The 16,478-nt window shown below is 51.3% G+C and overlaps 1 protein-coding gene across 4 annotated transcripts in view; it reads right to left on the reverse strand.

The window, feature by feature from the left end:
• Positions 1–15,722, reverse strand: part of Rnf213 (ring finger protein 213) — a 105,872-nt gene extending 90,150 nt beyond the window's left edge. The window contains exons 1-3 of one of the 4 annotated variants that reach the window (XM_052759870.1): positions 14,907–15,722; positions 11,508–11,620; positions 3,813–3,967 (exon numbers count right to left, since the gene is read on the reverse strand). In XM_052759870.1, the coding sequence (XP_052615830.1) occupies positions 3,813–3,967; positions 11,508–11,604 (252 nt within the window). In that variant the 5' untranslated portion in view covers positions 11,605–11,620; positions 14,907–15,722. Of the gene's footprint in view, positions 1–3,812; positions 3,968–11,507; positions 11,713–14,060 lie in introns of those variants that run through there. The other 3 variants (XM_052759871.1, XM_052759873.1, XM_052759872.1) reach the window with 3 other exon arrangements.
• Positions 15,723–16,478: the final 756 nt, after the last annotated feature.

The following is a 16,478-nucleotide window of genomic DNA, read 5'->3' on the forward strand; positions in this document are numbered from 1 at the left end:
TTTGGAAATCAGTATGGCAGTTTCTCAGAAAATTGGGACTCGATCTACCACAAGACCCAGATATACCAATCCTGGTCATATACCCAAAGGATGCTCAGTCATACCACAAGGACACTTGCTCACCAATGTTCATTCATAGCAGCGTTATTTGTAGGAACCAGAACCTGGACACAACCTAGATGCCCCTCAACTGAAGAATGGATTTAAAAAAAAATGTGGTACGTTTACACAATGGAGTATTACTCAGAGGTTAAAAAAAAAAAACAATGACATCATGAAATTTGTAGGCACATGGATGGAACTAGAAAAAAAAAATCATCCTGAGTGAGGTAACCCAGACCCAAAAAGACAAACATGGTATGTACTCACTTATAAGTGGATACTAGATGTAAAGTAAAGGATAACCAGGCTACAACCCACAGCCCCAGAGAGACTAGGTAACAAGGAGGACCCTAAGAGGGACACATGGATTTCCCTGGAAAGAGGAAATAAATGAGATCTCCCGTGTAAACTGGGGAAGCGGGGGACTGGAAGGGAGGGGATGAGGGGGATGGGAACATAAGGGATCATCGGGTTGGTTGAGTTGGGGGCAGGAATGAGGGTGAGAATAATGAAAGAGATATCTTGATAGAGGGAGCCATTTTGGGATTAGGGAGAAACCTGGTGCCAGGGAAACTCTCAGGAATCCACAAGGATGATGACCCCAGCTAAGATTCCTAGCAACAGTGGAGAGGGTGCCTGAACCTGACTTCTCCTGTAATCAGATTGGTGACTACCCTAATTGTCAACAGAGAGTCTTCATCTAGTAACTGATGGAAGCAGATGCAGAGATCCACAGCCAAGCACTGGGCTGAGCTCCAGGAGTCCAGTTGACAAGATGGAGGAGGGATTGTATGAGCAAGGTGGGGGTTGTCAAGATCATGATGGGGAACTGGGTGGTGGTGGAACACATCTTTAATCTCAGCACTTGGGAGGCAGAGGCAGGTGGATCTCTGTGAGTTCCAGGCCAGCCTGGTCTACAGAGTGAGTTCCAGGACAGGCTCCAATGCTACACAGAGAAACCTTGTCTTGAAAAAGAAAAAATAAATAAATAAAAATAAAAATTTTTTAAAAAAGATCATGATGGGGAAACCCACAGAAACAACTGACCCAAGCTCATGGGAACTCATGGACGCTAGACCAACAGCTAGGGAGCCTGCATGGGACCAACCTAGGCCCTTTACATGTGGACAACAGCTGTGTAGCTTGGTTTGTTTGTGGAGTCCCTAACAGTGGAATCAGGACCTGTCCCTGGCACATGAGCTGGCTATTCGGAACCCATTCCCCATGCAGGGATGCCTTGCCCACCCTTGATGCAGAGGAGGGGGAGCTTGGCCTTGCCTCAGTGTGATATGACATGCTTTGTTGATTACCATGGGAGGCCTGTCCCTTTCTGAAGGGAGGAGTGGATGGGGGAGGGGGATGGGGGAGGGGTAACACGAGAGGTGGGGGAGGGAACAGGAAGAGAGGAGGGAGGGGAAACTTGTTGGTATGTAAAATAAGTGAAAAGTTTTAATAAATAAAAGATTGAGGGGCTGGGGAGATGGCTTAGTGGTTGGGAGCACTGGCTGCTTGCTGTGGGATGTTCTATATGGCAAATGTGTTGCTCTGATTGGTCAATAAATAAAACACTGATTGGCCATTGGCTAGGCAGGAAGTATAGGCGGGACTAACAGAGAGGAGAAAAGAAAGAACAGGAAGGCAGAAGGAGTCACTGCCAGCCGCCACCAGGACAAGCAGCATGTGAAGATGCCGGTAAGCCACGAGCCACATGGCAAGGTATAGATTTATAGAAATGGATTCATTTAAGATATAAGAACAGTTAGCAAGAAGCCTGCCACGGCCATACAATTTGCAACCAATATAAGTCTCTGTGTTTACTTGGTTGGGTCTGAGCGGCTGTGGGACTGGCGAGTGACAGATTTGTCCTGACTGTGGGCCAGGTAGGAAAACTCTAGCTACAGTTGCTCTTTCAGAGATCCTGGTTTCAATTCCCAGCGCCCACATGGCTGCTCAGAGCTGTGTGTAACCTCAGGTTCAGGGGATCTGATACCCTCACAAGGTCATACATATAGGCAAAACATCAGTGCTCATAAAATTAAAACATTTTTTTTAAAGATTTATTTATTATGTAAATAGTGTTCTGCCTACATGTATGTCTGCAAACCAGAAGAGGGCACCAGATCTCATTACGGATGGTTGAGAGCCACCATGTGGTTGCTGGGAATTGAACTCAGGACCTCTGGAAGAGCAGCCAGTGCTCTTAACCTCTGAGCCATCTCTCCAGCCCCCTTAAAACATTTTTTTTAAATTGAGTTTTTAAAATCAAATTTGTGAAGTTTTTGACAATGATTCGATCCTTCAGCTACTTTCTTTCCTCTAATTCTTAAATACAAATTAAATTTTTTTATTTTATTTTCATTTATTTTTTAGCAGGGCAGTGGTGTGGCTCACCCCCCCCACCCCTGCCCCGAGCTGAGGATCGAACCCAGGGCCTTGTGCTTGCTAGGCAAGCACTCTACCACTGAGCTAAATCCCCAACCCCAGTTCATTTATTTTTTAAAAGATTTATTTATTTATTATGTATACAGAAGTGCATGCCAGATCTCATTACAGATGGTTGTGAGCCACCATGTGGGTGCTGGGAATTGAACTCAGGACCTCTGGAAGAGCAGTTGGTGCTCTTAACTTCTGAGCTACCTCTCCAGCCCTGATTTTATTTTTTATATAGAGTCTTATGCTGTGGAATAATCCTTCTGTACACTGTGAATATATATTACTCTCATTGGTTAATAAAGAAGCTGATTGGCCTATAGCAAGGCAGGATAAAGCTAGGCAGGACAATCAAACAGGATGCTAGGATGAAGAAGGGTGGAGTCAGGGAGTCCCAGCCAGATGTACAAAATGGGATAGAGGTAAAAGCCACATGCCTCAGGGCAGAACATAGATTAATAGAAATGGGTTAAGTTGTAAGAGCTAGTTAGTAACAAGCCTGAGCTATTGACTGAGCATTTACAAGTAATATTAAGCCTCTGAGTGATTATTTGAGAGTGCCTGTGGGACAGGAAAACTGCCTACAGTCTTACTCTATTACTGTGTACCTGGGGCTGACCTGGAACTCACCATCCCATCTCTTCCCAAACACTGGAATGAAGGCGTATCCACCACACCCAGCTGCTAATGGACCTGTGGTTGGGGGACTTTGGAGACAGGTGGAGACAGAGTCTCACTGTAGCCCAGGCTGGCCTCAAACTTACTATTGTAGGCAAGTTTGGCCTTGAACTCTCCATCCTCCGGCCTCTGCCTCCTGAGAGCTGAGATCACAGGTAGACACCAACGCTACACCCACGCCCTAGTTTTCCCAGGCCACACTTCATGTGTGCTTGTCATCCCACGGCTTTTTAGTTATTTTGAGACTTTTTCTGATGACAGGTACATAGCCTTTGGTTTGGACTTTTTCCTTCTAGAAGATCACATCCCTTCTTCTGAGTCTATTTACACCCTCTAGGCCCTAGAGTCTAGAGTTTACTTCTGTGTTGTATCCTCTGTCCTCTGATAAGACCAGAACTCACCCCAAGCATGGTGGTGCACACCTTGAGAGGCAGAGGCAGGCAGATCTTCTCTGTGAGTCCCAGGACAGCCAGGGCTGCACAGAGAAACCCTGACGCTGTCGTGACTAAGGGCCGACCAACCCCAGGACGCAGTGAAATCACATCAGGAGACTGTCTGAGGTGGGGCAGAGTGGGCAGGGGCAGCAGGTGTGGCTCACTCACCATTTGGATGCTCCAGGAGGCATCAGACTCGGACTCCTCCGGGTTGTCCAGTTCCTTGCTGGAGCCTGGGACCCTTTCCTCTTTCAGCACTTCCCCTGGCTCAGCCCTTTCCTCTGAGGTTGATGCCACCAAGAAGGCGTTGTTGTCCTCAGAATCTGCTGGGGCAAATGAAGGTAGGATCACACCAGGGAAGAGTAGCAAGTTCCGGGGAGGGCAAACAGGACCCTTCGCTCCACCAATATCCACTGAGAGACCAGCTTCTCCGAGGCTGTGTGCTGTTTCTGCTCCCAGTCTTACAGGGCAGGACTAGGGATTGCAGAACCATGGGGACAAATAAGACGGGAACAAACACAACTTGGTGGCCGGAACGCCCACCCACCCGCACCATCTACGCCACTGGACTCCCCAGTGCATGCAGGATGCCCACAGCGTGATCTGTTCCCCTTTCCCCCACCAAAACCACCCAACCTTTCTGGAGGTGGGCACCCTAGTCCAAGCACCCCTGAAGTCCAATAGCAGCTTGGGGGTCCCTGCTTTGCCTATCTTGTTGGGTGACACTCAGAAGCTTCAGCACAACTAATCAGACCACCTACAAATGCCCAAGGAACCATAAGAGTCCAGCCATCACGAGACCTATGGGTAAACAAGGGTCTGCTTGATCAGTGATTTATCTCTAATAGCATTCCCTCAACAGCTGCAAACTGCAGGACAAACCTAAAGCAGTCTCCACCTCAACGACAGAGCTGAACAAGGAGGACACCGGCACCAATGTCTACTCCCGAGGACTCCCACCGGCTCCCCCAGCACCCCACACACAGATTAGGCAGCTTCAAAGCCCCCAAGTCCTATTACACCAACTGCTCAGCCCTTGGTGCCTTTCTCTCCTCAAATGAGTCTTATCTTCCTGTGTTGTCCGTACCCTGACTTGCTTTGCTTTATTCTCTGCTGTGGCAGAGGTCAAGGACATGGCTGCACCTAAATATAGCTCCAGACGCAACCTCTGAGGGGTCTTCAGGCTGCCCCTGAATGGAATCCCCAGCCCGAGTTCTGAGGGGTCCTCAGGCCAGCAATGCCCTGTCAAATGTCTCAGTTCTGGTGACCTGCAGATACACACCTACCCAGAGCTGTGTCCCACACACTCACTTCAAACCTCAAACGTGAGTCTGAATTTTACCCATAAGAGGTCTGTTTTCAAACTTGGCCATCTCTGACCCCAGGCTCTCCCATACACTCCGCTCCGCCTGGGACCTTCTCTTAACCTGGTTTCCCAACTGCTCCTGAAGGCCCCATGCTCCTGGGGATGCACTTCCTGTTCTGGCACTTCCTCCCTGAGTCCCTACCAATCTCCTCCTAACACTGTCTGCTCACGGCCATGTCCATGCAGGGAGGGACACATAGTTCCCATGGGAGCCCCCAGTGCCTAGACACAGGAGGCACTCAGGGTCTGTTGTGTAAGGATGTTGCCTAACAGGCTGATGCCGAAATCATCTAAATGGCCAGGTGAGAGAATACTCCTTTAATCCCAGGCAGAGGCAGGAGGATCTCTCTCTGTTCCAGGCCAGCCAGGAAAAACAATCCTCTAAATGTACATACACACATGAATATGTACACATAACAGGTCTTTCTTTGGACCGACAACTCCCAAATAATGACACAGACTTCTTTTTTTTTTTTGTTTTTTTTCGAGACAGGGTTTCTCTGTGTAGTTTTGCTCCTTTCCTGAAATTCATTCTGTAGACCAGACTGGACTTGAACTCACAGAGATCCACCTGCCTCTGCCTCCCAAGTGCTGGGATTAAAGGCGTGTGCCACCACCTCCCAGCGACTTCTTATTAAGTATGAAAGCTTGGCCTTAGCTTAGGCTTATTCCCAACTAACTCTTAAAACTTTTATTAACCCATTTATATTAATCTACATTGTGCCATGTGGTTCATTACCTCTCCTCATTACCATACTTTTTGTTTGTTTGTCAAGACAGGGTTTCTCTGTGTAGCCCTGGCTGTCCTGGATCTCACTCTGTAGACCAGGCGGCCTCAACTCACAGAGATCTACCTGCCTCTGCCTCCCGCGTGCTGGGATTAAAGGCATGCACCACCCCAATTGGCCTGAGTACCATACTTCTAACTTCCTCCGTGACTTTCCCAAAGTTCCTATCTTTCCCTGGAAGACCTACCTATGCTCACCTGCCTAGCTATTGGCCGTTCAGCTCTTTATTAAACCAATCAGAAGGTGCCTTAGGCAGGTGAAAAACAGAGACACATCTGTAGCTGGAGTTTTCCTGCCTGGCCCACAGTCAGGACAAATCTCTCTCACCTGCCAGTCCCACAGCTGCTCAGACCCAACCGAGTAAACACAGAGACTTATATTGGTTACAAACTGTATGGCCATGGCAGGCTTCTTGCTAACTGTTCTTACAGCTTAAATTAATCCATTTCCATTAATCTATACCTTGCCACATGGCTCGTGGTTTACCGGCATCTTCACATGCTGTTTGTCATCGTGGTGGCTGGCAGTGTCTCTCTGACTCAGCCTTCCACTTCCCAGCTTTATTCTCCTCCTTGTCCTGCCTATACTTCCTGCCTAGCCAATGGCCAATCAGTGTCTTATTTATTGACCAATCAGCAACACATTTGCCATACAGAACATCCCACAGCACACATCTCCACACAGTGTATAAAAAGATTATCCTAACATCTCCCCCTTTCAGTCCAATAAAAGGCTCTTTCTCTAACATGTACATGCATACACATGCACACACATGTGCATACATACACGTGCACAGACATATACATGTACACATATACATTACAAGACACACATACAGACATGCACACACATACAAGTGAAGGGAAAGCTGGAGAGAGTGCAGTATATACAGAGTAGCTCCTACTTTCTCACAGCTGCTGTTTCCTAATAAATGGGATTGTGAGCTTTCTCTGTCCCACAGCTCCAGATGAAGGTGCCCTGGCTAGTGTGACCTAGCCAAAGCCTGGCATCTCTCTAGCCTAAGAGACAAAGGATCAACAGGCAAGCACATGGACGGGCTACGGCCTCCTACTTCTGAGAGGCCAGCAGATCCAGCTGTAAAGCTACCTGCCCCATCATCCAGGAGCCTGAGAGAAAGCTGCTGATAAGAAATGAGCAAGAAACCCTGCACCTGAACCCCCAGACCAGAACCTGGCCCCTTCTGCCCTACACCCAAACCCCCAGACCAGAACCTGGCCCCTTCTACTGAGCAAGGGGCAGGACAAGGACTATGAATACCAATAAGGAACCAAGAGGCCAGCCTTCCTAAGTAAAACTCGGCCAGTTCAAAGCCAAGGAAGCACAAGGAACCTTCAACCCCAGAGATGCTAGGCTTCCCTGATCCAGGGAAAGGACCAGAGAGGTACGCAGTCATTTCCACCACCCAGCACCCCCCAGCTGTAAATTCTCCACTGAAGAAGGCATGGAAGGTGCACAAGGACATGAGCTTTGCAGGCAGTGTCTGTCTCCAGGGGGCTGGAGAAGCTGTGGAGGCGAGGCGGGCACTCCACTTGGGGGACAATGGCAGGTGGGCAGAAGAACCCAGGCCCAGGGCTACTGAGACAGCCCCAGTGCTGTGCATTAATTACACTGCCTTCTTCTGAACCTGCCAGTTCAGAATTCACAGTGCGACAGGGCCCAGGCCAGAGCACAGGGAGGGGACTTGATGGCATTAGGTGTCCTCCTGGGAGGAAGGGCCATTTGGCAACACCGCCTGTTTCTATGTGACAACTGGAAGGCTAGGAGCTGGATTCAGAAATAGCAGCAAAAACCTGGCCGGCACAGAGCAGAGAGCCTGGGGGAGTACTTTTTCTAGAACACTACCTCTTCATAGTTGCAAAACTGGAGGACAGACAAACTAGAGAACTTGCCCAGGTCCCTCACAGCACCAGGAGAAGCAGGGTGGGACTGCAGACACTGCCCGGGTCCCTCACAGCACCAGGAGAAGCAGATTTGGACTGCAGACACTGCCCGGGTCCCTCATAGCACCAGGAGAAGCAGGGTGGGACTGCAGACACTGCCCTGCTACTTCCCACAAGCTTCAGAGGTTGGGGAAGGGGGACAGGTGCTTCAGGCTATAGAGACAAAAAGGCAAAACCAAAAGCAAGTTCTACCCTCTGTGACTACCAGGCAAGTGCTCATAGCCTGATCCAGCAACTAACCAAGCCTTACACCAGCAAAGCCAACTCCTAATGGCCAGTCCCAGGCAGGGCACACAGTGGCGTAAAAATTACTATCCAACAGGACAGGGAGCTGTCCACCTTTCACTTATTCACATATGACCCCACACAGACAGCTCAGGAGCAGGGCCAGACAGGTGACTTCTAACTGGTATAAAATCAGCCCATTCCCTCTCAGGGATACATTCTCCATCTGAGAATTCGCTTGCTGTGTGTCTGCCCCATATCTATTTTTTTAAAACTTTTTTAGATTTATTTTCTTGTGTATGAAAATTTTTGTCTGCATGTATGTACGCATACCACATATACCACATTCACATTTGGTGCCCTCAGAGGTCAGAAGAGGGTGATGGATCCCCTAAAACTGGAGTTCTGAATGGTTGTGAGCCTTCATATAGGTGTCAGGAAACAACTTGAGCCATGCCCCAGCCCCCAAAGGCTAGTCCTTATTAAAACTTTTATACCAATTCAGATCTGGTAAATATTTTAGCCCTACAATTTGGCTGCTCCTCCCCTGAATAGGCCTGTAGTGGTATTTGCTCCACCAATGATCTTGGGCTTTACAGACTGAAAGAGGCGTGCTTCCTACTGTTGTACAGACCTCTTAAAAGGAAAGGAAGACGGTCACGAGGCCCCTTCTCCCTGCTGCCTGCTTCCTGGTGTGCTCGAACTGCCAGGTGGATTCGCTCCCGGTCAGATCAGAGGATGACTTCAGCTGTTCCTCCGTTCTGTATTTGTGAGTGCATTTCCTCAATTTATCCTAATAAATTTCCCTAATACTCCTTAAGCAGACTTCCATGGATTTCTCAAATTACAAGATCCCCTTGCACTTTCTTCCAAGCAGCTGAATAGGGCAAGTCCCTGGCCCCACCCCAGCAGCAGAGGCTCACAGGGACAAGCTGGCAGAAGCCCCGAACCCCGGCAAGCTGAGTCTCCTTGAGAGACTCCAGTAAAGGGTAGAGTGAGAGCCCCACAGGCCCCATGAACAACCCCAAATCATCATGACAGCAGCATGGGTCTAAACGATGCCCAAGATGCATTTGTGCTAAGGTAGCCCTGCTGCCAGCCCTGTGAGGCTCGAAGGACTGGCCAGGCAGTGGGTCTAGTCTCCAGCCACGGCACCAGCTGGCATGTAGGCACCTCAGCTGGAACGTTATTGCACCTGAGCAGTGTTATTGCTCAGGAGGGAAAGGGTGACACTGTGTGACTCCAGGGATGGGCAGGAGGTCCTGAGGGTGATCAGCTCACACACACGAGAGGTGGTGGTTAAGGGGAGAGGCGCTCAGGAAGACAGCAAAGTCCTGGAGGTGGTCGCTAAGGACGTTGGCCCAGGAAACTGGGTGGTCACGAGATAGGCCAAACCGTCAAATCATCATGCTGTAACTGTTCTGTCACAGTTATTCCCCAGAGCCTAGGACTCCTGTCAACCCTGTGTGTCAGGCCTGGGGAACCCTGGAGGACGGAGCTAAGAAAACAAATACCAGCTACCCAGCCCCCTCCCCCACCGGGAGCTGTCAGCAGGGTGTCCCTCACGGAGGCCAGGTCATAGTCAACCCAGGCTGGCCTCCTTGAGTCCTGTGTGTAAGCCTCCTGGATGACCAGCAGGTACTTCAGTATCCGACCTCATGCTCTCCTTGGAGAGTGACTCACCCCACCTATGCTACCTACAATGGGTGGAGAGCCTGGGTACCCATCCAGGTACCCAGAGGCAGGACAGGAGACCCACCATTGCCATTCCGGACACACATCTCAATTCACACATGTGCACAGGCAAAGACACACACACTCACACGTGCAAACATGCACACACACTCACCAGTTTATGGGCATGCAGTCCTAATCTTTCTTCATTACAAACCACATGCCCTTCATGGAAACTTGGAAAATGCACAAAATAAAAAACTCACTGCCCAGCAGTTCACTCGTACCCTCAAGGGAGCCATCCAGTTTTCCAGTATCCAAGTTCAACTCCTACTTGGGTCCTGGGGACTTGGGAGAGGCAGGTGTGGGGAGCTTAATTTCTGAAGGAATCTCACAGGATACCCATACCCCTGCAGCCCATAGACAACCACAGACACACAACACTTGAAGCCCTTACCTTCACAAAGCCATTTCTGCACCATTAGGGATCTCACAGGAACCCCATCTTTACCCATAGCCCACGCGCTACACCCAAGCATCTGGGAGCCTCTTGAGTCCCTGTCTAGGCTGCTCCAGCCTTGGAAGCCTGAGCTTGCAGGAGGCAGGGAGCTGAGTCCTCACATCTAGTTTCTGTTTCCTTACTTCTGACCATGCTGTGCTGAGGATAAACCCAAGCTTCCTGCACACAAGCTAGCACTCCGCCCTAAGCTGTGCATACCTGTTTCAGTTTCCAATCCGGTAAACAGTCACAGCCTAGGGTGAGGCTGTAAGGCCACGGCCAAGTCAGGCTCAGCTGCCCTTTCCACCTATACAGACAAAACTTCCTGCCCCCTTCCTCCACCACTCTCCAGGCGCCAGGACAGCCTGGCGAGGGGTCAAGCGTAAGACATGATGGCATGTTGCAGAAATGCCACACACCCTTGCTCTCAGACACATGTCCTGGCAAATGCATTGGTTGCTTGCATATTGTCAATACGCTCACCCAAAAGAAAAGAACCAAGAAAGGGGCAACCGTCAAATCGCAGAAGGTACACGTGAACTCTTCCCACAGCTTCATGATATTAATTAGCTATAAACCAGCCCATCTACAAACCTGTGAGCAGGGACTCCTCCAAGGAGCCACACCAGCACCCCAAGGCTTCCTCCACACTGAAGCCAGTGAGACCTGAACCGCAGGACACAAGCTGCACAGGGTTCAAATTCTGACTATGTAGCTGGGTAGGTTCCCTCTTACCAGCCTGGCCAGGGCTTCTCTGTGTAGCCCTGGCTGTCCTGGAACTCACTCTGTAGCCCAGGCTGACCTTGAACTCACAGAGATCCGCCTGCCTCTGCCTCCGGAGTGCTGGAATTAAAGGCAGGAGCAGCCGCGGCCACCACCAACCACCCACCCACCCCTGGGCTAAATTTTGTTTTTTAATTACCCAGCCATCTCTCCAGCCCCTCTGCTTTCACTTGGAATTTGGTTCTTTTAATCAGCTTATTGAGGATGGGTGGCAGAACCTGGCTTAGGGCACAGGTTGTGACTCACAAGTTTGCTAACAGTGATACTTCATGGTCACCCCTAAACTTCTGAACACCCTCCTCCACCTCCCAGTAGTGCTGGGACAAGACTTCCACCCTCAGGATCCCTCTCTCACCAGTGGCTGCTCGTTCCTGGAGAAAGCTCTTGCTACAAGAACTGAAACCAAAACTTACTTTTCTTTTGAAGTGCTGGCACCTCTAGCAGAACTGAACAGCCTGCTCTGAGGGAAACACAAGCACGCAGGAAAGCTCTCTGCCACTACTGCCCACCAGAGAAGAAAGGCACCCTACTTCATCCTGGAATCCCACTGTCCCCTCCCCACCTCACCTTGCACAGGGGCTGCAGGAGACAGTTTCTGTCCACACTGGCTACAGAACCTGGGTGACTTCTCTCCAGATACATGCCGGCACTGTGGACACTCCATGCTGTTATCCCCAGCCCTGTAGGGAAGAGAGAGGCGCGGCAGAACACTATAAACCTCAGCGTCTGTCACGTGACTACCGCCTACTTCAGTTTCATTTTCTAGGAAAATGAAGTGATTGGGACCCAGAAGGTTCTGGGCAATCGAAACCCAGACCAGAGCTCCCTATCAGTGCTCAATTCCAAATCCAGCTCCTCCCTCAAGCGGCAATTCACAACCCCCTACTGCTCCTCCCCCTCCATTGTCCACCACCATAGCTCAAGGGAGCTCACAGAAGGCTGCTGCCAAGAAAGGGATACTGAGTTAGGCATGCTCGGCAGAGCCCCAACAGCTGAGGGCCCTGACCTCAGACAAGGTTGGTAGCCACCTGCCTGCTGACTGTGGAACACCTGTGACGGTCTGCTGCAGCCAGGTGCTGGGGCTGCCCTGCTGCTGTGTCTTTCACCCTGCCCCCCAGGCAGCTGAAGGTGAGGGTTGGGGGCAGTTTTGAGAGCATGAGGTCAACCAGCCCAGATGGCCTGGTCAGGGCCCCTAGCAAGGGCACCAAACCAGGGTAAAGATCAAGGGTAGTCCTGGTCAAGGACAGGGTGGGAACCTGGCTCCAGGCCACTCTAGGGAAGGCTTGCACCAGCCCCTCTGTTCTTGGCCCTAACCTGGGAGCCTGCGGCTCAAGGGAAGAATTCCAAGCACACCAATCACTCTCACCCCTCAGGGCTAACTGCCATCGTGCACCCTGAAGGGGCAGAGGCCAAGCCAGTGGGCTCCAACCCCACCTCTACTTCCGGTGCCTGCTGCCGGCCCTCCCTTCCTCCCAACCCCTGTCCTGGCAGCCACCTTTGGGCTTGACCCCAGCTAGATGGTGAGTTCTTCGGGCCTGGCTGTGGAGGTGAACTTTGTGGAAGTTCCTGGGCCCCCACCACGCCTCCTCCCCCCCACCCTCCTGCAAGCACCCCTAGAATGACCCATCACTCAATCAGACACCTTCAGTGACCCCACCACTTAGGCTCTTCTTCCCCCTGGAGACGGATGGCTTCACCTGCACTCCTAGATGCTTTGTTTGGCCCTAAACTAAATACAGGGATGCACAAAACTGGGCATAGCGTCTCATGCTGGTAACCCCAGGCCTTGGGAGGTGCAGACAGGACGATAGTAGTTCAAGGCCAGCCAGGGCTACAAAGGACTCTACCTTAAAACCAAAACAAAAAGGAAGCTGAAGAGCCTGAGAATATAACAAACTTGCACACATATAGCCTACACTCATTTCTGAGTGTATTAGCACTGATAGCTGCCTTGACCCTTTGCCCTGCATTCTCCCAGGCAATTTAAAGGAACCAAAGACTATGTAAACATTTAAAACTAACACCCTGTAATCAGAAATCGTAAATCCCTGACGCCCCTCAGAGGTGCCCAGAGAGTGCTAGCTCAAAAAGACATCAGCCGCCCAGAATGTCATAGATCCTCTATTTCAGGCTCAGGTCAACATTCCTGAGCTACCGTAAGTCTCTTAGATTCAGCTCAAGTGGCGCTCCCAAGACGCTGTGGTGCCATGACACCTTAAATCCCCATATGTACTCTGTGCCCTGTGTATAACCTTTGATTATAAAAAGGAGCTTGTAGCCAGGCAGTGGTGGCTCACGCCTTTAATCCCAGCACTTGGGAGGCAGAGGCAGGTGGATCTCTGTGAGTTTGAGGCCACCCTGGTCTACAGAGTTCCAATATAGACTCCAAAAGCTACACAGAGAAATCATGTCTTGAAAAAAGGAGCTTGTAGCCCTTTCTCGGGGCTACAGAGTCAAATAATTCTCTGAAGTTCTAACTAGTTAGAAGCACCGCCCCCACGGTGTTTTTGAATAAAGTTGTTTCTGATTAATAGACTTCAGTGGTCTGTTCCCGTTATTTGTGCAACTTCAGGACCCAACACAAGCAAAGATCAACACAAGAGCAACCATGTATGTTTATGTTTGAGGGAATCTCACATACTCAGAGTGGAGAAGAATGGGCGCTGGAGGTTTTAGGGCCAACCTGAGATACAGGAAAGAGCAGAGGCTCAGGGCTGGGGCCACAGGGTGCTGAGGGCTTGGGAGCTAGACAAGGTGGTGGTTTTGTGCAAGTGTTTTCATGGGTAACCAATGCTGTCTGCCCCAACCCTCTGTCCTTTCTAGACAGATGTAAATTTCTTTTAAGAAAGTTCAGCACACCTTTAATCACAGCATTCTGGAGGCAGGTAGATGGCTGAGTTCGAAGCCAGCCCGGCCTACATAGTGAGTTCCAGGACTATACAGAGAAAACTAGTCTCAAAATCCCGAAAAAGGAAAAGGAAGAAAAAGAAAAGCAAGTTCTGCTTCTCACACCCTAAGATTCTTGGAACAAACTGAAACCACGCCTAAGAAGTGTATTTTGGGGTGACAAATTATCTCCTACCGTCACATTTTGGGGTGGTGTACCCCGAGCTAACACACCTAAAGCCAGTTCTCCAGTGCTGCTCAGGAACTCCAAAGGGCCTTAGGGCTTCAGCTAAGACTAGGGACAGCTCCGCAGAAGTGAGCGGCCAGCATCAACGCCTCTCCAGTTCAGCCAGCAAGAGGACCTTCCCCGAACCTTCGCCCTGAGACGTGACTAAGAAAACCAGGTGGGTTTGGACTTGGACATAGCGTTAGCACCGCTCACTGCTTTGCAGCTGCTACTGCGACAGGGAGCCTCCCCAACCTCCCCTGACCCGGAGGAAGATCAGCGTCCCGGGCGCAGACGCCTGGCTCGTAAAAGTTCTGACTGCAGTTGGTGAGGGCGGATTCCCAGGCAGAGCTGCGGGCCCGGGACCGCTTGGAGCTCGCTCGCAGGGATGGGCAGGTCGAGGGCACTGTCCTTCCCGGGTTCTGGAGAGCAGGGCAGACCTAGCGTGGCCCGTGGCCCTAGAGTGGATGGGGTCAAAGGCTCAGGGCCGGATTGGACCCGAAACCGAAACTCAGAACAAGAAGGAAGTGGCGGCTGGGCGCCGGCGCATCAGGACTCCGGCACAGTTCCGGCAATGTGACCTCAGGGGCCATGCACAGCTGGACCCGCTCCCCTAGCAGGACCGGCGCGCAGCGAAACGGCATCCCGAGCTCCGCATATGGTCCCCTAGGACCCTTGGCCCGTGACACCCGCCCTGCCCAGCGGAACCTTGCACCCTGGTTCCTGGGGGCCCTTGGCGTCCCTGAGACCCGCATCCCACACCCTAGACCTCTCGTCACCGCCCGGGACTTGCATCCCGCGCCCGGCCCCGCCCTGCCGCCCCGAACCTGAACCTGGAAGCTTCTGGTTCGCACCTGCAGTGCCCTTGCGCCCGCGCTGCCCCGCAGGCTTGCGCGCCTTGGTGCGGAATCACAGGGCCGACGCCGCCCCTTTGCCTCCCTGGCGCGCAGCCTGGCCGGAATTCCCCGCCCGGTGGCGCCGGACTAGCTTGCCTTCCCGGAGGCGACTACAGCCCACGGCCTTTGGAATCTCACTCAAATTCTCACTAGGGTTCCCCAGAGTGGCCCCCCTCCCGCCCCGCCCAACCACAGCGGACCGGGGAGGCTGGGAAAGCACTGATAGGTACGAATCTCTAGCTCCAGACTCCCAGCACCTTGGACAGTGTCCAGGGCCTAGCCCACTTGAGGCCACCCTCAGGACCTGAAAGACTTCAAGGGAGTCATACCGCTCATCTACAGGTCTCTGGATGCAAAGTGGAGATCACCAACCCACCACCTGGAGGTCCACCAAGGCCACTGGCAGTAGCCATTGCTAGTGAGTGACCACACCAGCAATGTCGTGTCCCCCACTCTCAAAGCTTCAAGTATTAGCAAGTATGGGCAGCCAAGCATTCAAACGCATGAGCCTGTGGGGCCATTCTCATTCAAATGACCACGGTAGCTGAAGATGACCTTGAGTTTTTGATCTTCCTGCTTATGTCTTTAGTGCTGGGAGTACGTGCGGTGCTTCCATGCCTGGTTTCAGGAGGTGCTGGGAATGGGACTCAGGGCTTCTGGATGCTAGGCCGGCACTGTAGCAACTAATCTGCTATTCCTCCCCGCAGCTCTCTGAACTCTTCTAGCCACAGTGCCATATCTTCTTCTCACTCCCACCTCAGACTGTCACAGCCCCTCATCTTCCCAAATTAAAAAAGTTTTTCTTGCCTTTATTTATGTTAGTGTGTGTGAGCCACAGCATGCACGTGGAGCCCAGAGGACAGTTCCCTGGAACTGCCTTGTGGCTTGCTTTGTTCCTCACTGTCTTTCTTTAGACTTGGAGATCTCCCTCCCTCCCTCCCTCCTCTCTGAGGAGTTGAATGAGAATGGCCTCCACAGGCTCATGTGTTTGAATACTTGGTACCAGTTGATGGAACTGTTTGGAAAGGATTAGGAAGTGTGGCATTTTTGGAGGAGGTGTGTCACTGGGGGCAGCTTTGAGCTTTTAAAAGCCCACTCCATTCCCAGTGCTCTCTCTGCCTCCTGCTTTCACATCATGACGTGAGCTCTCATCCACTGCCTCTGTGTCCTGGCTCTAACATCATAACTTCAAGCCCTCACCAAATAGAAAAGTAAGATATTCTCAATCACTCATCAGCTCCTGAGAAATGAGCCTTAGGGGAGGGTGTGGTGCCTGGGGCTCTCCTTGTGGTGCTGGAGGACTCCACTAGGCCCTTTGCTTCCCTCCTTTGTTGGAGACAAGGACAGAAAGAGCATTTGGCTAAGAACCTGACTTCTTGCTGGAAAAGCTCCCCTCCCCTTCCCCCATGGCTGTCTTATGTAATACAGAACAGCCCCTCCAGAAAGCTCCCGTTCCCACTGGGGGAGGCAGAGGGACCCTGTGAGAAGACTGTAGAGGTGCCCTGCCGAGTAGCTGCCTGGGGTACTTTT

The sequence above is a fragment of the Peromyscus californicus genome, unplaced genomic scaffold (assembly GCF_007827085.1).
Source record: "Peromyscus californicus insignis strain IS unplaced genomic scaffold, ASM782708v3 Scaffold_3__1_contigs__length_106647218, whole genome shotgun sequence".
Lineage (NCBI taxonomy): Eukaryota > Metazoa > Chordata > Mammalia > Rodentia > Cricetidae > Peromyscus > Peromyscus californicus.